The sequence below is a fragment of the Lineus longissimus genome, chromosome 5 (genome assembly GCF_910592395.1).
Source record: "Lineus longissimus chromosome 5, tnLinLong1.2, whole genome shotgun sequence".
In the NCBI taxonomy this organism is placed as follows: domain Eukaryota; kingdom Metazoa; phylum Nemertea; class Pilidiophora; order Heteronemertea; family Lineidae; genus Lineus; species Lineus longissimus.
In genome coordinates, this window is record NC_088312.1 from 5,491,003 (window position 1) to 5,516,139 (window position 25,137).

Sequence of the window (25,137 nt, forward strand, 5' to 3'; positions counted from 1 at the left end):
GCAGGAGAAATAGTTCACATCGTCTTTCAGAACCTGTGACTGGTGAAGCAGGAGTAATAGTCCCTGTCTTTCAGATTTGATTTCCCATGTCTGTCACAACCTGTGGCTGGTGTAGTTTGAGGAACAATCCCATGCCCTTTTCAACTTGTGGCTGGTGTTTCAGGAGAAATAGTCCCGTCTATCACAAGTCTTTGATGGTGTAGTCAGAGGAATAGGTCCCTGTCTTGCACAATCAAGTCAAAAACATGAGGGTTAAGCCCATTCTCTCCAAATTGAGCTTGCCAGTAAGGAATAACAGACTCCTTTGTCAGGCAAGAAGGTTGACACTGAAGGGGAAGTAAGAATAGGTAGAGGATCAATCAAGGACGCCTCCAAGTGTAATTCTCTTCTTCTTGTACTTGGTTAGATCAGTTTATATCGAGTGCAGTCCTGGACAAAGTAACAACAAAGATATCAGAATCTAATATATACAATTTTTTGTTTCATTCAGTCATCTACATTTGTCTCTCATCTCAACCAACAACACATTCTTCGAAAAATATAGATAGTCATTCATTTATGTGACTAGGAAACATTCATCTTCATTCTCAAGACAAGGACAAGACCAGGGTGTCACTCTGACTCCGGCTGCATTTAAAGGTACAGGCCACCTTACAGATTACATGAGATATTCCGCAGCAAGAGTGGGAGCAATTTGTCGTTCCAGATCATTCCACCAGATGCAAGTTTATGGAATCAAGAAATCTAGAAAGCACAAAGTCACCAAAACCATGTCAACAAGACACCTGGTGGGAAAAACTTAAACTACTTATACCTGATCTGACATTTTGACAAGTTCACATCAAGAGTTTGGAAGGAATGAAATAGACAGCAGTTACATATTTAGAAATGTATTTCACCCAAGCCTGCCAAAGTCATCACTCTTCTTGACAGGAATAGTACTTAGGTGATTCTGGCAAGCTTGAGATACATTTATAACAGATGGTTTCTCTCATTCAAACACCAGGAAAAGTGTACCCCCTCCAACTATTTTACCCTGTTCCTAGGTTGGTTGCCCTTTCTACTGGTCCAAGTATTTCAACGAGTGAAAACATTGCATGTCGTAACAGATACATGTATAATTTGGTCCACAAAAAAATAAAGAGCAGATAAATTTCAAGTAGTTTTTACAAAGCAGAAGCATTATCAGATCTACATACTCATTCAGAGCTCCACACCCCCTACCCCCCCCCCCCCTACCCACCCAATGTTTTGACCTTGTACAGACTTTTTCATCATTCACAAACGCTTGTTGTGTTCATTCAATGGATTTACAAAGGATTTAGATGTTTATTGGGTCATTTAGGTGTACAAAGAAATGTAAGAGAATATTTTGGAGAATATGAAAGATATTTCATAGAGATAATTTGAATATAATAGATTTGGTATTTACATGGATATCAAGCTATAGACACAGGAATGAAAACAGAATAGCAGAACCATCAACCTTAACACTTGACACTTCTTTGCAAGTTAATCAGTTGAGAGTAAACCAAAAAGGGGCTAAAATGAAGTTGTTTGGTTTCTGAACAAAACATCTTGGAGTCGGTAGGCTATAACCTTTCAAAGGGTTCCTCACCCACAAGCGTCATACAGTTGACATCAGTGCGATGTTCTGAAGGCGGCCTTTGGATCATTGGAGATAGGATAACAATCTGTTAAAGCATTATATGAAGCATCACAGAACAATACCAGCCAAGCAGGGAACGATCATCAGGCTTTGTCAATTAGAGAAGTCTGGATCACACTTGCTATTACTTTCATTGGAATCGTCCATCACAGACTGAGTTATCACCTTTACTCTGCACTGACTGTCACTCTCTTGGGTGCAGCACTGTTGCAACGTTTGTCCAAGTTTGACCTCATTTTGACATACACCCTAGTGAAAATCAGTACCACCTAACGGGATGCCGCTACCCTATTCCCTGTTGGCTGGTAAAGAGAACATCACTATCACAAAGAGAGTACAGCAAGACTGCATTTTAGTTGGCACAAGAAGGAAAATACTGATTTGACAATTAGGATCACAATACAGTAGAAAACGGCAATTTCAGGGCTGAATTTCTAGCCAAACTTGCTACTTTTTTAAGTCAACTTCTAATTTTTCATTTTTAGAATAGTTCTTTCCTACCAATGCATTTTTAGTTTCGGCGTCATACAACCTGCATCTCTGCGATGAAGACAAGTCATGACTTATTTACAAAATATCAACCAAACCACCACAACATAAATGTCTACAGAACATCTACTGTACAATGCACAGCCTTCATGATGAAAGGTAACTAACATTCAGACCTCTACCCATTTCAATTCAAGCTGACAAGAACTGTGCACATGAAATGTACACCAAAGTGTAGAGATTAACACACCGATTCAAAACAGCTTAACCTGGAACAGATAGAGATAAGATGATGGTTTCAATGTATAACCCAAACCACATCCACATAAAAATTTACAAAGGAATTCAGATAAATTTCTAATACTTCCCTTTCAAATAGTAATAGTATCATGGAAGCCTTAACCGCCTAAATTTTGTTCCTTTTCTTAAAAATCTCACAAAAAGCACAACACAAATAGTTTGTGGACAATAGCGGACAGTGATTAAGTTTGGTACTGGTTTCAATTTTCTTCCTGTCTTCCACCAGTCTAAGTCACAGACTTTTCAAGACGGTCATTTGTGCCAGCACAATCTGTCTCGTTCCTATAATAAAAATGCACCGGCACTGATAGTTATACAAGTGGAACATAGTTTGACACTTCACATTCATTGTATTCCTCTCAATTTCATCAGACTCCAAAAAAAGTCGACAATGAAACAAGTCAACAATGAAACAAACAAAAGCCTCACAACCCATCTTTCTTAACATTATTCTTACTTGATAAATCTATAGTTTTATAAAATACAGAAAGCTTCCCAACACCTTGATAAAGGTATATACAAGACACCCCACCAAGACGTAGACAGAACATGCTGTAGGCATGCTAAAATATAGACTGCTCCACTCGAACAGATAAAAACAACATTCTTAAAGTATTTACACTTTTTTTTCTACTAGCACAGATTTTGTTTCTGTGATTGCACATTCTATGTGTATCCCTCACTGCCAAAAACATCTAGAAATTCTTTCTAACCAAGATGACCAGAGCATACATCGCTCAGGACAACTTGCTTTCGAGTGACCCACACAAATATTTAACAAATACTTTAACTGACATATAATCAGGTAACTTGCACACTGATTAAGAATAAAAACTCTCTATAAAGACAATATCTTAAATTAACCTATTGGTCAAGTTTCTAACTTCAACCAATTAAACCTGGACTAATCATTCAACGCAGTGCCATGTCTAAACAAGTTTTAACCAGATCTGAGACCTCACATCAATTTTTGGCAAGGTTTTGAGAATATATCTGATATTATAATCAGACAGAACTTGATTACAAGACTCTAGAAGCAATATAATGCTTCAAATCAAAGGCATGTTTGACACCCATACATACATGTAGCAATAGTTAACTATGCAATGCATGCAGTTTAACACAGCTATCAATCATTCCGTCTGCGTCCATAGCGAAGAGGTCATATTGCAACGACGCAGAGGTCATAGGGCACTGACAGCCCATGGGCAAGAGTTTTCATTCATTTACCCAACAGTATGTATGTATAAAGATCATCGGCACATAAGAGCATGCAAGAGGAATAACACGATAACATATCAATCTTCCTACATAAACAAACTCAATGTTGAGAAAAGCACTTCTAAGGTTTGAACTAAACCACTACATGTATACATCAGTTAGGTTATTCACTGAGATATACAAGGCACAAAGAATGCACTACTTTTGAGACTTGGCAGTAACTAAAAGTCAATTGGTCACAATAACTTATGAGGATTTTTTCATTTTTCAATTTTTTTTATAAAAGTTTGTGTTACATGATTAGATGAACTTATGAAATGATGAACTGATGTTGTTGATTTTGACGAACTTGTGCCCACTGTGGCCAGAGATGAGCAGTGGAATTATGACGATATGCGTACCTCACCGGCAGGCAGCGCCTTTAGCGCATCCCTGTGATTGGCGCAGTTAGTACATTCATTGGCCGCACCATATTTCCTTCACTATGCAACATAGCAGCGCTATCAACGCATTTCTCACATGGCATTTTATACTTTTCCGAACCGAACAAGTAACGTAGACGGTCAGAGCTACTTCTTACACAAAGACAGCCACCAAACTGTCCAAATAATGTCAATTTAAGCTGTGGCGTTTGCTTGTCTTTCAATCTGTAAAATTTGAGCCGTGATGTTTGCCGACACTTCTCCATTGGTTGTTTCCATGTGAATAACCTTCCCATCAGGAAGTACCTTGGTGATCACTTGCCTGACCAAATGGCCAACGTCATCAGGCCGAGCGTTCGGTACCTCTGGCCGCAAATCTTCATAGCCTGCATCTGGTTTCAGTAAACGCTCTCCACTGTTTCGTAACATGACAGGCATGTTTGGTCCGTAGGGTTCATATAAGGTCGAATCGTCGAAGTCTTCCATGAAGGATAGTAGGACTCTTGACCTTTCTATAATGAGAGAGAAAAACAATATAAGTGACACAAATCATTTTTGCAAAACCAACCAACGATCTTTTAAAACCTTCATTAAATAAATTCTCGATGAATCCTGCAACTGGCCACCTAAACCCATGTCTTTTTCCCCGACTACTTACTATTTGGTGTAGCATACATGTCAACCCTTGCTCCCTTGGTTTCCGGTCCAATGACAGGATGGTGACTAGGGCGTTGAGCTGGGGGTCCTGATGGGGATGAAGGTGTCGTGTTGGTGTAACCAATGTTCATCAGAGTTGCTGGCGACCAACTTCCAAGGAATACAGCAAAGCATAGAACTAGCACCTGAAATGGAGGACAAGTCGAGATATCAGGGACAATACTTGCAGAACCGTGCAATTCCAGGAACATTCACTGATCTGGTATTTTTACTGAAAAGCACTGATGAGGACAGCGTCAACTTGGTTCCGAACCAGATGCACCTTGACATCACTTAAAGATCTAGCTCAATGTATGACTAAGCACAAGGAGATTGCTTCAAGAGTGAATCTTAAATTATGCTCACCATAAGACATGTTCCTGTTTGTGTCGACGAGGCATTGGATGGCCGCACCTTGCCAACAAGGGCCTGTAGTTTGTGTAACTGTGACATTAACGACCTGCAAGGAGACAGAAACTATAATGACAACGGCAGGTAATCATCTTGAAATGGAAAGTGTTCACTGTATACTCTGCTGCTACCCAACTGGTGCATACGCTTTATCCACCATTGGAGACGATGTGAAAATGAATGCAGCACAAAGTGAAATGCCACGTACACAAAAGCTAATGGCACCACTGGTGTTTCATGCAGATTTAGAAGATGATTCCTCGTGATTTTCACATCCAGTCCACTTTCTCAACTTCTGTATAGATTTTGACTATCACAATTGATGCACAGGTGCCTTAACTGACACTACGTCTGAAAAAACGTTTCACTGTATGGTGCTGCCACCTCGGTATCAGAACACTTGACCATGTTTTCTTCATTACGTCAATCTCATCAAAGAGATGCTTACCTATTACTATTCTCAAGGTTTTCTAATTTCTTTTTCAAGTCTTGGTTCTCGGCTGTGTAGTTGTCGCACTTCTTTTCTAAACAATCAAGGTATTCTTTCTTTTTTCTCCGACTCTCTTGTGCTGATATCTAAATATAGACAATAATGGGATTATGCATTTATGTTTGTTGAATATATCGCATTGCTGCAAGGTACAGTCCTGAACATTTATATATACAATGTTTTTTTGTAATGTTTCATAGGTATCATCCAATGATCTGTTCTAACCTAAGGCATGTACCCCAAACCAAATAATTGAGGACTATGTAATCCAATTCATATTGTACAAAAGTAATGCATCATACAAGCATTTAATGGTTATCATAGGCATAATCAGGGCATGTATTTCCTTTTGGAGCAGACTGTATAAACAGACTAACAATATCTGATACTAAGAGCTTTAATAGAAATGTAAGACCAACTGAGATAACAGGAGACCACACTTTTAGAAACACAACACCTTGCCGAGGGCTTCAGTATCTTCAGTGTCATTCAGACACGATTTTGATCTAAAGTGGTTTATGCCACTATATGTCATAATATGTCATATAAGTACGTCCCCTCCCGATTTTAGGGCCCCTGAAGGCTGGAAGCTTCAGACTTCAGGCGTAGTTTGTGTTCAGAGTGTCATTTTCCTACATACATAGCTGTAGAACACGAGTTGTGCTGCATCTGTCTGGGTTCATTTTCCAAGTTGCTGTGGAAGTAGGCCATGACATTTCATCACGATCAGTCAGTCTGTGTAGAACAAAACCAACATATTTTGACCTCAATATCCAGACAAACGCTCACCTTATTTTTTATTTTCCGTCTAATTTTCTTGAGGTTTTTCTCTTCTTGTTTCGTTAATGGAAGTTTGTTAGGAATGGGATAACCTTCTGATATGAGAGTACGCTTCTCTTCCTCTGATAATATTAAGATGCCTGATTGAGGAATCTGCAAAGAAACACAAAAAGACTAAATACCATGGTCCCGAATATAACATGACCAGTCCGACAGTACAGCCAATTATTTGATCCTCTTCTATTGTGTTTCCTCCAGCCATATTTTTTTATAATTTTTTTTGTCCTCACACCAGACATAATTTGCGAGTTTTTTTATTGAGGAAATGCCAAGATCTTCCTACTCTCATACTTCAAACGTCCGGTGACTAAGACTAAAAGCAACATGCCGTGGAAACAATGCCCACTAATTTTTCACTCTTTTCTTGAGCATGTGTATACAATTCAAAATTGTAAGAAACCGGAAAGTTAACAAGTTGGTCACCAATTAAAGGTCATGGGTGATTCTGATAATGGCCATTGTTATTAAAGACAAGACTCAGCCTGCAGCTTGCTTTGAAAATTAAAACGTGAATGGAAATATGTCACTATTAGCTGGTCGTTTCTATGCAAGGCTGAACTTGTTTAAGACCAGACATCTAGGCACCTAATTGCAGCAATTACTAAGGGTGATGACCCTGCTCAAATTGCTCTAGTTTTTATTTAACAAGATGTGGGTGGGTATAAACATGCAGGCCTCCTGGTAAGATAGGGGACTGCCTGTCTTAAACCAAACTGAATGCTGGGGTATGTGGGCCTGGAAGGGCACTGATACAAATTCCAGTTAATCCTTGGGATTGATTCTATTGTGGGAAACCACCCTATGTGATGATGGCCTATGTGAGTTGTGGGGATGCTCAACATCCGTATTCTTCATCACAAAGAAATGAAGTAAACTGTTAATGAAAGATAGCAATACTAACGAAGAAATGAACCCAATCAAACATGAGTTACCCACAATATTATTCAATTACTGACAGCACTACATTACCCATGACATTTGGAAGCAATCAGAAAACCTACAATTTCGAGAACTGATATCCCGTCTGTTGAAACAATGGGACATTTTATAAAATCTCTGTAGATTGCACTTTAAAGTACATGGGATACATGTACTATTTACATCCAGGTCTGTGAGACTGAGAGATGATGACCTGCACAGTGCTATTTTAGTGTGGAGAGAAGAGTGGAGTGTGTGGAGGGGAGACATTTTACCATACTTACTGGACTAGTAAAGAGTGGCTGTGTGATTGCTTTATATGCGTGGTGATGTCTAGCTTGGACTGTTTGTCTGACAGGGCTGGAGGGGCATGACCGCTGTGGACTAAGACTGCCGTCACTGTCGCTGCCATTACTGCTTGGAGGGGTTGGAGGGAGACTCACGTTGTCTATACCTGAAATATGGCAAAGCGCCATTGGTTAAGCAAAGGCAGAAATCGAGTATATACACGTATCAAGCCATAATCCAATGACCGAACGGTTTTAGTTACAGCTTAGGATTTATTTCTCTCTCAATGAACATTGTCAAAAGCACGCAACAGATAACTTATTTATGGTTTTTTTATATCAAATCATGATACTAGATAAACCTGTAGAGAAAAAAAAACTAATTTCCACCTTCCCTCTCGTAAAATATTTGTCTGCCGATTGAACATAAGTAGTATATTGATCCAACGAATTGGTATCAAATGAAGGGTGTGCCAGATGGACTTAACGACGGATTGTTACAGAGCCTGTGTGCGTAGGTGTACTGCCTACTGGCTCAGGCCTGCCCACTGCTTTCATCGAGACGAGACAAATGTGAAGTGAAGTGATGGTTTATTTTTTAGCCAGTCTCACCTCACCAAATGTCCTAGATGCAGACAAATTTTGAAAAAGGTCAAGAATAACTTTCATCATCGATTTTATCTTTCATTTCAATTCTTCATTTAGTGTATATTTAGAAATTACCAATTTTGGCTTAATTTTGGCAAATGTCATACCATCCTAAGGGGATCTATTGCTCAAATGTCCATGTGATACACTTTTTTGCATCAGGAAAAGAATACATTATATTTAGAAATGCGATCGGAAATGCACAGATGTATGTCAACAGCGTAAATTACCATGACCAAACAAGTGAGATTTGAATTATGATAATCATCACATGACACTCACAGCTGCAAGTCTCGAAACATGCATATAGATTCCCAGTCCCACGTGCTCCACTTCAATGCTGCATGTCAAGATAGTGAATTTGATCAGCTCTCATATCGATAAAGGACACATACATACCATGAAAACTCCACATATTATATGAACAGAAACATGTACCATGAGATGCCCACAGAAATCAACATATGGATCTGTGATTGATTATCAATGACTCATTCAATTCGGAGGTCAGGCCTTACTTGAGAATCAACGCTGAGGAGAATATTTCCTCATCAAATAAATAGGCGGGACCACTATGACACTCACCAGTGTCCATTGCGTCTACACAGTCCAGAGGTTCAACTTTTATATTTAACTTTGGTATGATCAATCTCTCTTGCCGTAATATCGTCGTCTGATTTGGCTGTTGTTGTGGCAACCGATTTGTGGCCAAGACGATTGTTGGTTGTTTCATGTAGCAGGTCATCTGCGATGTCGGTTTGGTTTCCGTTTCATGTAACTCGTCTGTTGTCGTCGTTATTTCCTGTTTAATCGTTGTTTTTGTTTCATGTTCTGATATCGTTTTCTTAGTCATATCGGTTGGCTTGCTTTGTATGAAGATTTCCGTTTCCATGTCTGTAAAAAGATATCGGAAAGTTAGGACATTCATTTGTTACGCGCCTTATTATTTTTGAGATAAAACACATCCTCCCACCAGGCTTAGAACACAACATTATCATTATCGAGGGACTACACACACTGAAGGTGATATCAAGGGGAGATTGTATACCAGAAGCGTTTGACCAAAATTAGGGAAGGCCAATATCTACAATTCAACCAAGATCAATAAGTCAGGTCAATTAAACTTCACTTTCATTATTTAGTATGATAGCCAAGTGCATGGGTATAAATCAAGAATTACTGACACTTCAAAATAGTAATGCATCATTGCCCTGACAGACTTTTTAACTAGACATTTTAGTCAGAGGTTAAAAGTTTTAAAATATGACCTGTCAGTGTCATGCAAAAATACTGCTGGCACTTTGACATTTTGTAGCTATATTCAGCCCAATTCAATGAGTATAAATACACTTATCAAGTGTCAAGGAAAAGATTTTGATGCATTTGTTCTTGAACCATGACAGCAGGATCAAGGACTACATTGGGGATCTTTAGACTTTGAAATGGACTGAATTCCTTGTAACTACCATAGTTCACCATGAGTTCTGAATAACCCTCGAATGTCACAATATATCAGGACTAGCATTGTACCCGTGGCGCAGGCAGGTTCAAAAGGGCTATACCTTGAATAGATTGAATTGCAATGAAAATATAATGCAATATCAAAGGAGCAATATCGAAGAGACAAATTAAACCAACCATTTGTCCACAGACTCGGACCCTGTGGCGTGCTGTATGCGTGCATATAAAAGTAAATCAATTGGTCCGAATGAGATGATGAGGCAATGTGAATATACCTCGTTCCTTAGTCAGCAATATGCCCCTTTTTATACGGAGATGAAGGAGAACCCAGATAGGCCTTCACATGTCGGCCTCCAAATGGCTCGGACCAATTGCACTATCACTACTAAAACTTTAAAATGCGTGCTCCTCCTACATGTAGCATGATCTCGGGCAAGGCACTTAGTCGACAGGCAAGCTAGAAGTTCAGCACCGTGAGCAGCTCCTTGATAAGGCCATGCCAAGTTCAGAGTGCCTCTTCAGATACATCAAGTTTTGAAAGCTGTGGTGAGCACATAAACATACCATTGTAACCTTAATTTGAAAATCCCTTCATAATCAAGGGCTAGCTCTGGCTAATACAGTACCAATATACGATAGACCATCAATTTGACCCCAGCTCCTTACTGCGGGAAAACCCAAGTCCAGCAACCAAAAGTATCAAAATACATTTTTGTTTACATTTGAACTGCACACATGCGTTTGTTTACCATTTCTTTCCCGCGAAATCTCGAAGATCAGGTGACCTACAATCGTGGATTGAAAATAACATTAACCTTGGTTCAGCAGGTCAACACGTGTACAGGCTGTTCCAATCATCCCCCTACAGCCAGCCGTTCAACAGGTAGTGTTAGTCACCCAACAGGGAGTGCAGGTGATTCATTAATCCCCTGCATAACTGAACAGCAATGGCTTGGCTTCCGTGAGTGATAAGGAGAATTGACCGTGTCCGATTAAAAATCCCTCATTACTGCTTCGCTGAAGTAAATTTCCGAAAATAAACATGACGTTGCATCAGGATAACATATCACCTGCAAACGTGCAAAATTTCGAGACGAAACACGACCCCCAAATGGCACTTTAGCGAGCCGCCTTATAGTATTATGATATAGATATGATCTCCGAAAACAATGTAACAATTAATAATAGATCGAATTATCAACATGACATAGTAACAGCTTTTTTATTATCTTTCATTTGTTTTATATGAAGATTTCAATTGAATGTTTATTTGATAACACCTAACATTGCACACACTGCAAATTCTCAAGGATTATTCAAGTATTAAGATAAACCTCCGGCATTCTGATAAAGCAATTTGCTTTGTTATTTCGAATTTTTGAAGGCCAGAAATACCGTTTGCTCTGTGGATGATATCTGAATACTCTTCATGATTTTATGGGCACACACAAACAGCCTAAAAGAATATCGAAGCCAAAAGACTACTTGCCTCCTCCGATCTTGACAACACAGTCGCCACTGTATAATTTGTGAAGTTCAAGATAAGAACGCCATGTCAGGGTGCTCTTGATTTCAAAATTTTATAGGAAGGAGTTGCAAGGTGATAAAGAACAGGAATTACCTGATCCGAGAGGTTCCGCTTTGCAATTTGTGTTAAGATCGAGTGGTGATGATGGTGAATTGTTGTTTGACAGCGAGTAGCTGTGTTCCGATGTGATGCGGGGTGGCTGCATAGCCTCCGACATCATCTTGTCGTTAAGGACGACTGGGTCTTCAAATAAACTGTTCAGCCAGTCCTGGTCCATGCTGTATTGGTCATCCAAGTTCTGCAATGAGAAAGTTTCGGACATGATGACAACTTTTAACATGTGGTTTAGTTTAATGAGACAACGACATCACTTCACCAAAGATTTCTTAAAAAGGGCAGAAAGGTTCTCAATCTGTAACAAAAAGGGAGGCCTACAAGAGGATGACAATTTATTCTGGCTGGAATTTGAAGGAGCTAGTACTTTCGAGTGACGGCACCATCCGCGTTTTACCCAACTCTGCAGGGTCTGCACTATACTTGTAGAAAAGGACAAACAGGTGGTCTCTCCATCAGCATAAGTTCAGCTGCACCTAAATATAGCTGAATTCAGACATTTTATCATACATGCTTCCAAAGTCAGATGGTTGAGCTGAAACTCATAAAACTGACAAAATGAATAATCAAAATGCAAGCTTGCATAGTAAATCTTGGAAACAAAACACCTGTGCATCAGTAGATGAGACAGCTGCAAGCTGGACCAGAGGCACATGAAGGGACTGATCTCCCTGATGGGGGGAGGGGGGCTATTTGCATCTGAAGGTTAGACATCACATGATGACGCCTGAGCAACCAGCTCAGCCGTCTCAGCGTGATTCACAGGCAAAGACAATTCTGGAGCAGAAAATTAGGCCAGATGGGTTGATTTACTCTGTATTAATACGATGTTATTGTTTTTATTCAGAAGAACTGACATGACCCCATATACTTCCCAGGTTGCTAAGTGACTTCTATGATGATTTTTAATAGACAGAAATTAACTGCATGCCAGAATGATCTAGAAGCATTATAAACTGGGCCAAAGACATTCTATGTTAAACTTGATGACATACTTAATTGTCACAATTCCTTGACACTCCCATTGTGAGGTCCATGGGGTCATTTTGGGTGGATACTAAACTATATGCCTTAACGATTATGATATCAGAACTTACTTGTCTGATGTTTTGTTTGATTCTATTTTGGCTCAGACCAGTACATATAGGAGATGAAGTGCTTCATCTGACCCAAGTCCTGCCAACATCAATTGGCCTGAATAAGGCTAAAATAGTAGAGGGAATCCTCTTCTCCTGAATTTCAATCCATCCCACATTTTCAAAATACATGTAAGCTCTTTATTTCAGTTGACCAGAATGAATCATAAATGACTTGTGACTTGTTCCTGATCTATACCCAAAACTACTCAATGCCCAGGCAGAAGCAAGTCTCGCCCTGGCCCTGACAGTTAACCACAAACAATAACAAGACCAGTTTCGTCACTATACATGTATTATGATTGTTGGAATGTTTTTGTAAGTGATCAATGCGTAAAGTTAGTATCCACCCAAAAGGACCATTCATTCAACCAAGAATGGTAGGGTCTTCCTTTAAGGAATAGTGACAGCAGGAGACAAGTACGTCATCAAGATAACAATGCCGGGTGGGCCATTCAAAATCACTCAACTGATTTTCGAATATTTGGCACAGGCAAATACATGTATATTCGTTGAAAGCCCTTAATTCACTTCTCAGATCTAAGTTTGGGTGTGGTTTAGACAACCCGTTTTCTTGGGTGACAGGATTGTTTTGGATTTGACCAGAATTTCAATCCCATATTAGACATATCTCTTTTTGATTATCTTTATTGTTCATGCTTCTTCCAATAATTAAGAGCCTTATGATAGGCCTACTACATGTAGCTCTGGTCATCCCAGATGGGACAACTGCTGCGCTCTACATTATCCACAACTATGATAGCTTCAAGGATAGAGCATCTTCATGTCATATCGTAAAGTTCACCGCCAGTTTCCGAGGCAACTGGCTGCAACATATTCCAGTCAGCTCCAAGGAACCCCTCTCAAAACTCAGAAGTTGTGAGACTCATCCCAGAGCCTGCTGCTAAATTCAATTAGCTGTTTTTAGTGGGCGCAGACAGAGACAGAGTGATGTTGATCTGCAGGACACAGGCAGACACAACACAACACAAAAACGGTGGCGAGCTGTGACCCAAATCTCATTAGAGGAAACTGTTTTCCTGTCCTCATAACTTGTGAAGAATGGTTGGAAAATGATACCAACGTTCACATGTCCAGGAGAAAAGGCTGACTCATGTCCAGTAGCCCTCATCCTGACACAATTAAAATCTGCCTACTTGTAGGCCTATGATGGAAGGTAAGAATTTCAACAAAGTGATCATCCCCATACAACAACATTCTGCAAACATCACATGACAATACACGCAGAGGGCTACCAACTAAAACTATTTGGAAGCAGCTGCATGCCTCTATCATCATATTAAATGCAGTCATTTCAAATTCAAATCAGGCCATCGAAGAAAAAAATTCACACTGAACTCAATTAGGCCTATTTTCTCATTCATTGTCTAAGGTCTGGGTCAGAATTCTCTCAAAGTCTGTCTTGAATTTAAACGCAAGTAAATTATCAGAACATCAACACATGACACATGGGTATCAAGGGCACCTAAGCAAAGAATGTAGTATCTCAAAATGTTGCGTAGGAAAGGCTCGAAAGGGACTAAAACTCACTCCATCCCTTGCCGCACACCATCACATTCACTGCATGGATGAAGCCTAACCCACTAACTATAAATAGGCCTATCGTTCTGCAGCAGTCCCCCACTGCAGTTCTGTCACTGATCATGGCATCGCCCTTTTTAGAAATAATATGAACATCATCCTTCCTGCTCATGATCTCATTCACAGACGACAAAAAATAATGTGTTGATTTTGTAATACAGAGAAGCAGTTGATATGGAATCTTTGTTTCTCTCCCACTCACCATCAGACTACAAAGTTTGTTTATTGGAATTTACCCCTGAAGGTTAGACAACGAGCTCGTTTCTAGAGAAACACCCCGATATGATCTCGTGGATTCAATTCATCACGCAACTTTTGATCAATGAATGGCAATAGTGTTCTGGCACCATCTTCAAAGTAAAGTTTTATGCTAGGCCTGCATGTGACTGTTCCAGCTTTCAAGTTGGTTTAGGTCCTCAAGCAAGGCACTTTAATCTGAACCAAGATCTAAACTTGAGCAACCATGAGTCTTCTTCTACTAAGAGAATCAGTGCTCTCCCCCCAAACCTACCACCTGTGGGCATAGGACTTGACGTCAGGATTACAGTTCAGTTTCTCCACTTCTGATGAAGACTGAAGTGGATGCTGGCAGGTGCTATCTCTTCTTCCCAGCAAACACATATAGGCCTAATAACACCAACAGTTGCAAAACTTGTAGGCCTTTAGAACAGGTTTTCCCACTTGACAATTGTGTCTCCCCTTATATCATCGAGGTCATACCAACACAATGAAAGCATTACAAATGTTACATCAAGGTCAAGCCCTTAATTATTATCACCAGGCCTCTCAAATACATCCATAGGTTACCGAAATGGGGGGGGGGACCAAGTTGGTCTCATAAGTAAAATTGTGCCAAAAGACACTGATATTTGGCATGGGTGCATGGGTGGAACATTGATCCTCACTTCCAATCTTTGAAAGGAACATATCACTGAGCCTTGCATGACAAGCTGATGCTTCCATCAACCCTGAAATCGAGTGGTTCTGCCACCTACCAATGATGGCACTGATGCTGCAGGCATGGGTGTGGAACAGGGACAGCATTCTTTCCCAGCAATCAATCAATGATGCATGCACCCTGGATACACGCTCACATAAACCATGGTCCTTATTTGATATCATTTATTCATTGCACACAAGCATACATCACACTGCAGCATCTGATCTGATGGCTACAAATACTGACTCACCTCATTAACTCTTCAGTGGAAAGTGAATGAGTCCAGGAGTGACATATATTGAGGTTGTTTTGATCACTACAAGTTGCATACTTGATCTCATCAATTACCATCTGCACATTCAATGGGTCTAAAGGGTGTATAAACCATGAGAGTTAAGATCCAGGTACATGTATTCACTTTAAACTAGAGGTGGAGATCAGCTGTTTCAGCGAGAACTGTCCAATAACATCTCCAAAGTCCATCCAAAGTTTTGAGATAATCATGTCTGAGCAGCTAAATGTCAACGCACCCAGGAGACAATGTTTAGAGTCCTTCCTAATTAGCCTTTCTTTATGTTAGAAAAGCTTGATTATCCAAAGAAAAATAGGATCTAACAATATTTATAGTGATATAAAGGGAGAACTATAATCAACATTTAGTATAAAGGTTATAGAGTCTGATCTTTACCTGATGGGAGTAATTCTAAATAGGAAACCACGCAAACTTGACCTTTCTACATTCGTGTCTAAAAAGTTGTTGTGGTCTTACTTGTTGTGGCTTCTTCAGGATGACTCATCAAAAGGCAGCCAAAGGGCCTAGTTTATGATATCAATATATGATATTATAGATGCGCTGTGATTTATTCAATAACGGCACACCAGGCGACAGACTATATCATGGACATATTGAAATAGGACGGGTTAGCTGATTTTAATGTCTTTCTTGTTAGGTTTTGGTTAACTGTTCATCAGTGTGGCATCGCCTATCAATGAGCAAATACCCAAAAAGAGTTCGAATGTTAATCATACTAGGGTTCATTAACTGTGCCAATTCTTAGCTTGTTTTGGTTGTGTGTTGGCTACTGTTGCAAATACCTGGTAAGTCTATTTACCTAGACACAACATTACAACAAATGAAGTTAAAAACTTCCATTTAAAGCACACAGACGTCACCAAAATTGCAGGCAAAAACATTGAATCAAGGGTTCTATTAATGGCTTAGACTAAGTATCTTAATATTGTGCCAAAACATTTTGTCTGGACAGTTCTTAAAAAGTTACACCCATTTTTATTTTCATAGCCACCATCCCAATCACCCTTAACTTAACGTGACATAAAAACTACTGGTAGTGGTACTTTAAAATGTAAACAACTATTTGCCAACAAAAAATGTGTTTTTGAGCTTGGAAACACTCTGAGCCAAAAACAAAGACCAACTAACACAAATAGTCCTATACAAAGTCTACAACATTTCCAAGAGAACCCCTAGGCCACTCAGTCTTTGTCAGTCTTGCATGACAAATAACGACATCTCCAGGTATGGGGGGCTGGGGGTACAGCCACTTGTAACCACAAGAGAAACAGCTGCCATGTTTTAAACAATAAACATATCACATTTGTTGACATCATTATCGTCAAACACAACAATACGAACATAAACCATGGAGGTATTATTCTTAATAATACCTCCATGCATAAACATATTCTGTGAATTTGAATTAGGCCCTACTATTATCAAGAAACGTGATAAAATGGATAGAAAAGTGAAGTCCATAGGCCTAGATAACATGATATGAAAGCATGATCAAAGTCTAACATATGGCACGCAATGGGAACAACCACATGGTGACAGCATGGTTTGGCTGGGAAGACTGCCAAGTTCAAGTTATCTAGAAAACAACTTACAATTAAAGGTCCACCCTATTACCACAATACTTAAAGGGTCTAAAAAGTTAAACCACTTAAAACATGTTTTGGAAACTGAGCATGCTGAGGGGGGGGGGGCGTGTCAGCAACACATCTTTGGAACTGTGCCAAGTGTTTTCCCAAACAACATCCTTGTTGGAACAGGTAGTTTTTCCAATCTTTCAAAAGGAAAATGAGAACAGGATGTGGGCACATTCGAAGGGGAAAACCTTTTCGCAGTATTTTGTCAGAAAAACCGTAAATAACAGGGTTAGACCACCAAGCTCCCAACTCAACACTTAACAGCTCAGCTGATTTTAAGTTCCAGATTTTTTGCTGAAATAAAGCAATTAAAGGTTCCTGAGCAAGAATAACTACATGGGCTTATCATAATACCTTCATTAAACAATACAATACCCTGAAAATGAAATAATCCAATCAACAACGCTAATTAGATTGATTTAGATGAAAGTCACATGTCGTTATTTCCATACGCGTGGAGTTCGCATTGCAGTTTGTACTACCAATATACAATGTATATGCATAAACATCCTTACCATAGTCGGCATAGTGTGGCTTGAGTCAAATATATCGTGGTCCAGCAAATCGTTAAAATCACCATCGCCAAACTCATTGAGTTTGCGATCAAAACAGTACATATCCATGTCCAATTCGGGGGGTCGTAGGTCCGTTCCGGGGGTCAGAAGTCCGTCAAAATCGGTGCCAGACAGGCACTACCAGGATTCTCCAGAGTCGCGCTCCGATACTCCCTGACGCAAAAGGACGATTCACTGTTTACGTCCACGATAATTGATATCCATCCGCAAATTTAAATCCAGGTCACAAATGAAATAGTGTTTCCTTTTATACTCCACAAATAGGAATGTCACTAGTTTCTGTTTTGACTTTTCGGGTTTTGTTAACTCATGTGCTGGTTTAGAACGCGTGGTTTTAGCCAACCTGGATTTGAGTCATTTGTGTGAATATTTCTCAACCGCCATCACTTTATAGCCACGTCGGCACTAGATAATTGGCAAGCCAATCAGAGAGCAAGTTGCTAATTGGGTATGCCAGACATGCAAACATATGCAGGGATGTTATCAGGCCAATTCAACATTTTGTGGTTTTTGGTTCAGTTTTTATGGACTGGGTATCTAAATATATACACACACAAAACACGCCTGATCAATTCACATGTTTTATTTCCACCAGGAAAGAAGTTAGATGGAGATTTGTAAATGTCGTCTGCAAGAAACGCGAAGGAATTTCCTTGCGCTCATTGAATATTCACAATATGGCTCACCATCCAGCCAATCAGAGCGGAATGATTATTTCATTCAACAACATCAAACAGCTGTTCCACTACACATGGTTGTATTTCTGGGATACAAGCTTCTGAGCACATGGCTGGCACATGGAGAGGCATGGTCAAGAGTCAAAAGGGGCAAGAATACTTTGTAAAATTCAATAAGAGCCTCCATAATATATTTGTTGCCCATAATACCAGCGAAATAAAAACTTCAGTAAACTATTGGTGGATTACTGAAGGCTTTGTTCACACCAACCATATCAGGACATAGGCACCACCAGACCTGAAGAGACAGCAGACACTGCAACAACCATACCATAACCAGACCTGATGATACAGCATACGCTGTCACAACCAGGCTTATAGACAGGAGATGCTGTCACAACCAGACCAATAGGAAGGATAGAGGCCCAAGTCTGAGTGCCCTTAGGCCATGGGAATGATTAATGCGGTTTAGCGTCCAAGAGATTTAAAAAGATGATTGGGCTTTTTTCGTTTTTCATGGAATTGAAATCGGGTCAGTCATGAGGCATTGAAAAAAATTCTTTATTATGGTGAAGACCCTACCCTATCAAATTTGTATTGTGTTTTCCAATCAGTTTAGGTAAAGATGAACCACTGGAAAGATTGTTTGAATAAAAAAAACATGTATTTCATTTAATGAATTCATTTATTCATGGGACTGATGTGGACACCTCAGCACCTTCTGACAGGCCCATTTCCCATCGGGCAATCCCCAAAATCCATTTTTGTGAGATGTGAAAATGTACCTTCTTCCTGTTCCTGCCCACTGTGACACCTGTTGAAGAGGAAAAACTAAAAGCAAATCATCCTTATCATTGCTCTTTCACACAGAAAGAGATTCTGTGGTGTTTGGATGTTCATCCCAAAGTGGTCTTTTGAGGACAAAGTCACAACCAGACTGACGGGATGGGATCACTTGAGTAAACTAGTTGATTTGAGGAAGTATCACATCCAAGACTCAAGGAAGGTTTGTTGTTCCAGTTTCCAGGTTTCCAGTTTCTGTCTCAGGGCCCATTTCCCATCGGGCAATCCCCAAAAATCCATTTTTGTGAGATGTGAAAATGTACCTTCTTCCTGTTCCTGCCATATGTTGGCCCACTGTGACACCTCTTGAAGAGCTCAAGGCAAATCATCCTTATCATTGCTCTTTCACACAGAAAGAGATTCTGTGGTGTTTGGCTGTTCATCCCAAAGTGGTCTTTTGAGGACAAAGTCACAACCAGACTGAATGCACCGTCATCATTGAGAACAATCTGATGCAATCCAATTGGGTGATATAGACAGAGTACTATAGATAGAGTCAGCAGCTGCACGGCCTTGGCTCATACCATCAACTGTCTAGTTGCTCAGTAATTAACATTTACTATAGTACGCAGTATGAAAATATCACTACCAAAATGAATTTATTATCATTTCGGACTAGGTCCCTGGATGTTATGCGCAGACAGAGAGAGCTTTTCTCTCTGTAGTTCATACTTAACCTTGTGACAAGGCAAAGTTCAAAAGAGGAAGAACATTTGATGGTTTACATTACTATCCTATTCTGGGAGCCTTGCCCGACAGAAAGTTTCAAGCTGGGTCAAGTACATGTATAGTCAAACGATATCAATAATTAAACAAATGGTCCGAAAAATTTGGGAAATTCCCAACCAGTTGCAATTTTCAATAGTTCACCTGACATCTATTGTGCTGATAAGAGAACAACATCACAGGTGTCTATTGTCCCAGGGACAACAATGAATTTAAAGACAGGCTAAATTGGGCGTAGATGTTCAAGATATTCAGGCATGATGAGCCAACATAGGGTGAGGTGGACAGAACTCCATACCACTCTACCAAGTCAAGTGAAATAACAAAAGAACTGTACACAATACACTATTATATATCACTCTACTAAGGCTGAAGCAGCAGTAGCTTGTGTCCATTCTTGTCCTCTCTCAGCATGGTTGGTTTTCTTTTCAGATTTAACTTGAATTAACCTGTTGGGCACTTGATCTTATGATCTTATGGGACATTTTTTGTTGACGATATTTAATTCGGGTGTTGCTATGTGGAGGCAAAGGTCCTAGTATATGCACACATTAACCCTTTCTGTCTCCACCCTGTATAACAGATTAAAGAAAATATATGTATTTTTTATAAAAGTTTAATAGTAAATCCTCAACAGTGAAAATAATGTCTACAGGAAATATTTCATGTGCAAAAACATGAATAACAAATTGATTATTAGCTTTCACAATTCAACAGCCGGACGGAATTTATCAATGACGGGAAGAATATTTCATGAACAAAAATAAACTGCAATTTGAATCATACAAGAAATGATAGGCTCTTTATAAGTTGATATTTGATCAATGTTTCTTCTGACTGAGTGAAGCTGTTTCTTGGACGGAAACAACAAATTCAAAATGATATATATTTCTCCACAAAACATAATCTTTTAGATAAATGGATGGTTCAGTGTTCATAACAATCAAAACAAATTTACAAATCAAATAATGTACAGTTTTTCAATTTATGTCAATTGTTGTTATATACAAATATCATAAGTTAAATGTACGGACTGTCTAACATGAGAAATTTCATCAATGAAATCAATCCCAATTCAAGTCTGCTCAAGCCTCTAAACCAGAATAGAATTTCCCAGAAAGTTTTTCATGATATATCACAACCAATGAAATGGAAAAAGTCATTGTGGGAAAGACAAATGTTGGCCATATGTTTCTGAAATCTGATCAATGCATACATGTATGTACTTCTCACATAATGACTGAAGAATCAATTCACTCCACATGTTTAATTCTAGGTGTGGTCGCAGACGGCAAATGCAACAATTCTTTTCAACATTTTCCAATCAAAAATTTCAACAAAACAAAAACTTTAAAGTTCAAAATGGAACTAGAGGTCCATAAATGTCCCTTTTAGCGTTTAGTAGTTGAGGGCACAGAGCATGGCCACGCCTCGTTCGATCCAATGTTTCTGGGATTTGTTTGACGGAACTTCGATAGCAAACACAAAGTTGGTTGAGTGGCCGGTTGTAGATAGGGTACCTGAAAGATGAGGCAGAGGTTAGAATTAATCTATAAACGGATCACTTTATTTACAAAACGATTGAAATTATGCCTAGATTTACCCACTCCTTTATTTTCAATGTTAGGACCACCGATAATGCTATGGATAATCCAGGGTAGCAACTTGCCATTCATTTTTTCTGTGCTTTGATTGTCAATACCCCCTTTGCGTCATTTAACCACTTCTTGGAAATTATGTACCGGGTACTATTCAGGGAGACGCAACAAACAGTTCCATTGACTGTGGTGTAATAGTCTGCGGTCCACCAAAGTTTGTTAGGACCCACAGACACTCACCCCCTAAAGTTAGACCCCCTCATGTTCTTTGAAGTATGACCCCTCAGGCCTGGGGTGTGCCAGGGATTGCACTCTAATTAAATTAGGATTAATCACCCAAACCTATGGGGCGAGGAAAAGCTGTTAGAGGTCTGCACATCCGTGCCATAGAAAAGGCCTATTATCTTGTCCTTAATCGATGATCCTTGACAAGAATGTGCCGATTGCCCAGCCTGGCTCAAACCAAAAAGTCAAAGGGATATTTCTGAGAAGATCTAATATTTTTCAACAAAGGGAGTGTGCCCAGATGTAAAGCTGTGGGACCATCACATAAAGCCTGCTCCCCAGGTGGCCGCACATTATGTATTTGACTCCACCATAACTGACCATTGGAATGACTGAATCTGTGGTCACCCCTATGTTTTTATCAAATAAATCATAATTATAGACATACCAGCTAATTATCTGGCTATCTGGTTATCACAAATGGGACTTTGAAACAAAATAAAATAAACACTTCCGGAAGGATCTTTCAAGGTAAGAGCTGCCTATCTGCTCGGACCATACTTCTTGCCATTATTCCCTTTTCCTTTATTCCCTTTTCCTTTATTCCCTTTTCCTTTGCAGACCTATCATAAAAACACTGAAACAGATAAGTGCCAGCCCTACAGCACGTCCTGTAACTCCTCCATTACAATCACGATACAAAATTTCTTCTCTTGTCATAATTAAATTTCTTTCTAAACTGCAACAATCCTGCCCTTTGAAGTACTCACCAGCTCTTGTCAAGGTCTTATAGACAGGACACTCATACACTCCTGAATCTGGAGGCTTCCTATTGGGCGTGGGAATGAGCCATAATGGTGGAAAGTCTGTGTAGAGCTTCTTGGGCATGGACTCGGCAAGGGATGAAGTGTCAGAGTCCCATCGAGCACCCTCAACAAACAGGCCTCGGATATAACAACCATCAGCGGGGCTCTTGGAAAGCTCAGACACTTCTTTGTCTATCACCTGAAAGAGCAAATTTGAAGTTGAGCAGTTTTGACATTTATTCAAAAACTAAAATAAGATGAAGTCTTAAAATAAGAGTGACTTCATGAGAATGAAAGGGCTACTGAGCATACTCAGAGTGACAGAAATGCCATAAAGCTAGAAGATTTTCTCGATGATTCACCTTGATATCAAACCTCTTCTCTCACAACAATCACAGATATTTAAACAGATTCTTACCTCGAATCCCCATGAAATGGTATCTATGGAAACCACCTCCTTCCTGGCATAGTTCTGAAGAGTTCCTGTCAAGAAGGCTTGCGGGAAGAAGAATCCGGAGATCCAGAAAACCTACAAAGAAACAGAGACGATTTTACTGTGGATGCATGCTCTGAACAGGGGACAAAAACTGCCCTTTTACCTCAATCTTCACTCCTGAGGCACCCTACAAACAAGCAATTTCACTAACTGAGAAATGCGATCATGATCGCATGCAAAATAATAGATCATTTGCAGTGGTCATTGCAGATGCCTGCGACAAGAATAGATGATTGCAGCAACCTGCAATCCATAGCAATCCCAGCGTAGGTTTTCCTGCAGATAAGAGATCTTTTTGTAGCACATAGCAGCGATTATAATAACAGGTCACAGGCACTGAAATTGCTCGTTTGCGGGGAATTCTTAAAAGACTTTGACAACTCTGGTATGCTCATCATTGCAGAAGAATGGAGTGATGCAAAACCGTGGGAAGTTGGATGTTGGATCTAAAGGACAGTCGGCAATGCAAGTCTGTTTGATCTTGCATATACAGAGAGGACCCAGTTTATGACGAATGTGCTCAGATCAAAAGCAACATTATGACATTGAGATGAAAGGCTCGTCTCCAGTGGCAAAATAAGTGTAGAGAAATGAATCTGGCGTAAGAAAGACTTATAACAAGAGCACAAACATACTCATGGCATTAAAACCAGGGGAGTGTTTGGTATTTGCGACATTTCAGGTTACTAATAGCCACAGGGATCACCGATATAATATTTACTATCATAACTTAGGGTTACAATACAAATAAAGAACAATTTGGATTTATGTACATACTGTGCCAAAGTGAATATTCTTTCTTTAAAGTGGCATTTAAGCATTATAGAACAACTAAGAAAACACATTTTAGATCTACACTCTGTTCTGTGCCTTACCATAAAAGCTAAAGCATTACCAAAGGCTATGTACTCCCAGTTTCATGTCAGTGACATAACGTCAGATTCTACATTCCAACTTTTTTTAATCAGAAATGAGATAAATAAACTAAAACTTATTATAGCTCAATTTTAAGTGCAAAGATAGCCTGTCCAAGAAACGCAACTACTCAATGACCAAGCAGGCCTGGGGCTGAGATCTGCTCATTGAGCGTGGTTCGAAGTTATATTGAATCATCTTTTCAACTATTTATTCAGGATACAGCAGAGATATCATGCAGTATTCACATGACATCCATAAACAATGGCATTGAATGTATATTAAGTATGCCCTTCACATTATATCATACATTTAGTATGATGAACCTATAATATAATGAATGCCCGATAAGGACTTTAGGAATGTCATTTCAAGGCCACAGTTGACAATTTGTTCATCTCTGCGACAGGCCAGTTCTTGAGAATTCATCTGATGACCGTATATGCACCATTAAGGACTTGAAATGGCACTTCTCCTGCCCATTTTCATTATAGCCTTGGTAATAGTCCATTCAATCCAAGCTGTAACATTTATAGAATTTACATATATTCTTTAGGTTTGAGGGCAAGTCCCATCTCAATCACCTCAGTAGCCAGATTGACAAACTTTGACGACTTTCACATATTCTCCTCCTTTTCCGAAAATGTCCATATTCTGACACATGACCCAAAGCCATGACAATTAACAAATTACGAATGCTACAATACATTTACACCCGAGCAAGAATCCAATAATTCTAATGACCTGCTGTGATTTCATATCAATTGTTCATGCCATCTGTGTCTCGGCTATAGTAACTTTGAATTGATCTGGAACTGAGTAGCCATTGATCTAAGTAACATGTGCTAATGAGAGCCAACGGCTGAAACCTGCGTCAGCAAATTCATCAGCACATTAACCCTTGAACTTTAACACAAAATTGTAATTGATTCAAAAACATTTCACTTGTTCTATGATCTTCTGATTGCATACCTTAAGTTCCTAGGTGACTGCTGCTTGTGCTATTCGGGGAGTCACAGCAGCAAGTTTTCAGTCTAATGACACTTTGCATGCACAAATACAACTTACTCTCATACCAAACACGGCTTGATGCATATCGATAACCTCTAATTTCAAGTCATTCCAAGAATCTTTAATTTTTACAGACACAAATAAAC

At 39.5% G+C, this 25,137-nt stretch overlaps 2 protein-coding genes across 3 annotated transcripts in view; both read right to left on the reverse strand.

Moving 5' to 3' along the window:
• Window positions 1–459: 459 nt before the first annotated feature.
• On the reverse strand, window positions 460–17,874 carry LOC135487472 (cyclic AMP-responsive element-binding protein 3-like protein 2). Its single transcript, XM_064771154.1, has 9 exons — window positions 17,635–17,874; window positions 11,474–11,678; window positions 8,977–9,285; window positions 7,741–7,910; window positions 6,488–6,631; window positions 5,657–5,784; window positions 5,164–5,257; window positions 4,760–4,943; window positions 460–4,613 (listed from the first exon to the last, which is right to left on the reverse strand). Exons 1-9 carry the CDS (start codon window positions 17,740–17,742, stop codon window positions 4,297–4,299), a joined length of 1,659 nt encoding a protein of 552 aa, XP_064627224.1. The 5' UTR covers window positions 17,743–17,874; the 3' UTR covers window positions 460–4,296.
• A 2,666-nt stretch (window positions 17,875–20,540) lies between these two features.
• Window positions 20,541–25,137, reverse strand: part of LOC135488454 (dynein axonemal heavy chain 1-like) — a 42,505-nt gene continuing 37,908 nt past the window's right edge. For both annotated transcript variants that reach the window (XM_064773073.1, XM_064773072.1), the window contains 3 exons: window positions 22,988–23,098; window positions 22,534–22,768; window positions 20,541–21,460 (listed from right to left, as the gene is read on the reverse strand). In XM_064773073.1, coding sequence (XP_064629143.1) covers window positions 21,339–21,460; window positions 22,534–22,768; window positions 22,988–23,098 — 468 coding nt within the window. In that variant the 3' untranslated portion in view covers window positions 20,541–21,338. The remainder of the gene's footprint in view (window positions 21,461–22,533; window positions 22,769–22,987; window positions 23,099–25,137) is intronic.

Coding starts and splice junctions, on each gene's coding strand:
- LOC135487472 (XM_064771154.1), bottom strand. CDS start 17,742: ATGGATATGTACTGTTTTGATCGCAAACTCAATGAGTTTGGCGATGGT. Junction 9,286..11,473: donor AGCGGAACCTCTCGGATCAG/GTAATTCCTGTT, acceptor ATCTTTTTACAG/ACATGGAAACGGAAATCTTC. Junction 7,911..8,976: donor TGTAGACGCAATGGACACTG/GTGAGTGTCATA, acceptor GCCATATTTCAG/GTATAGACAACGTGAGTCTC.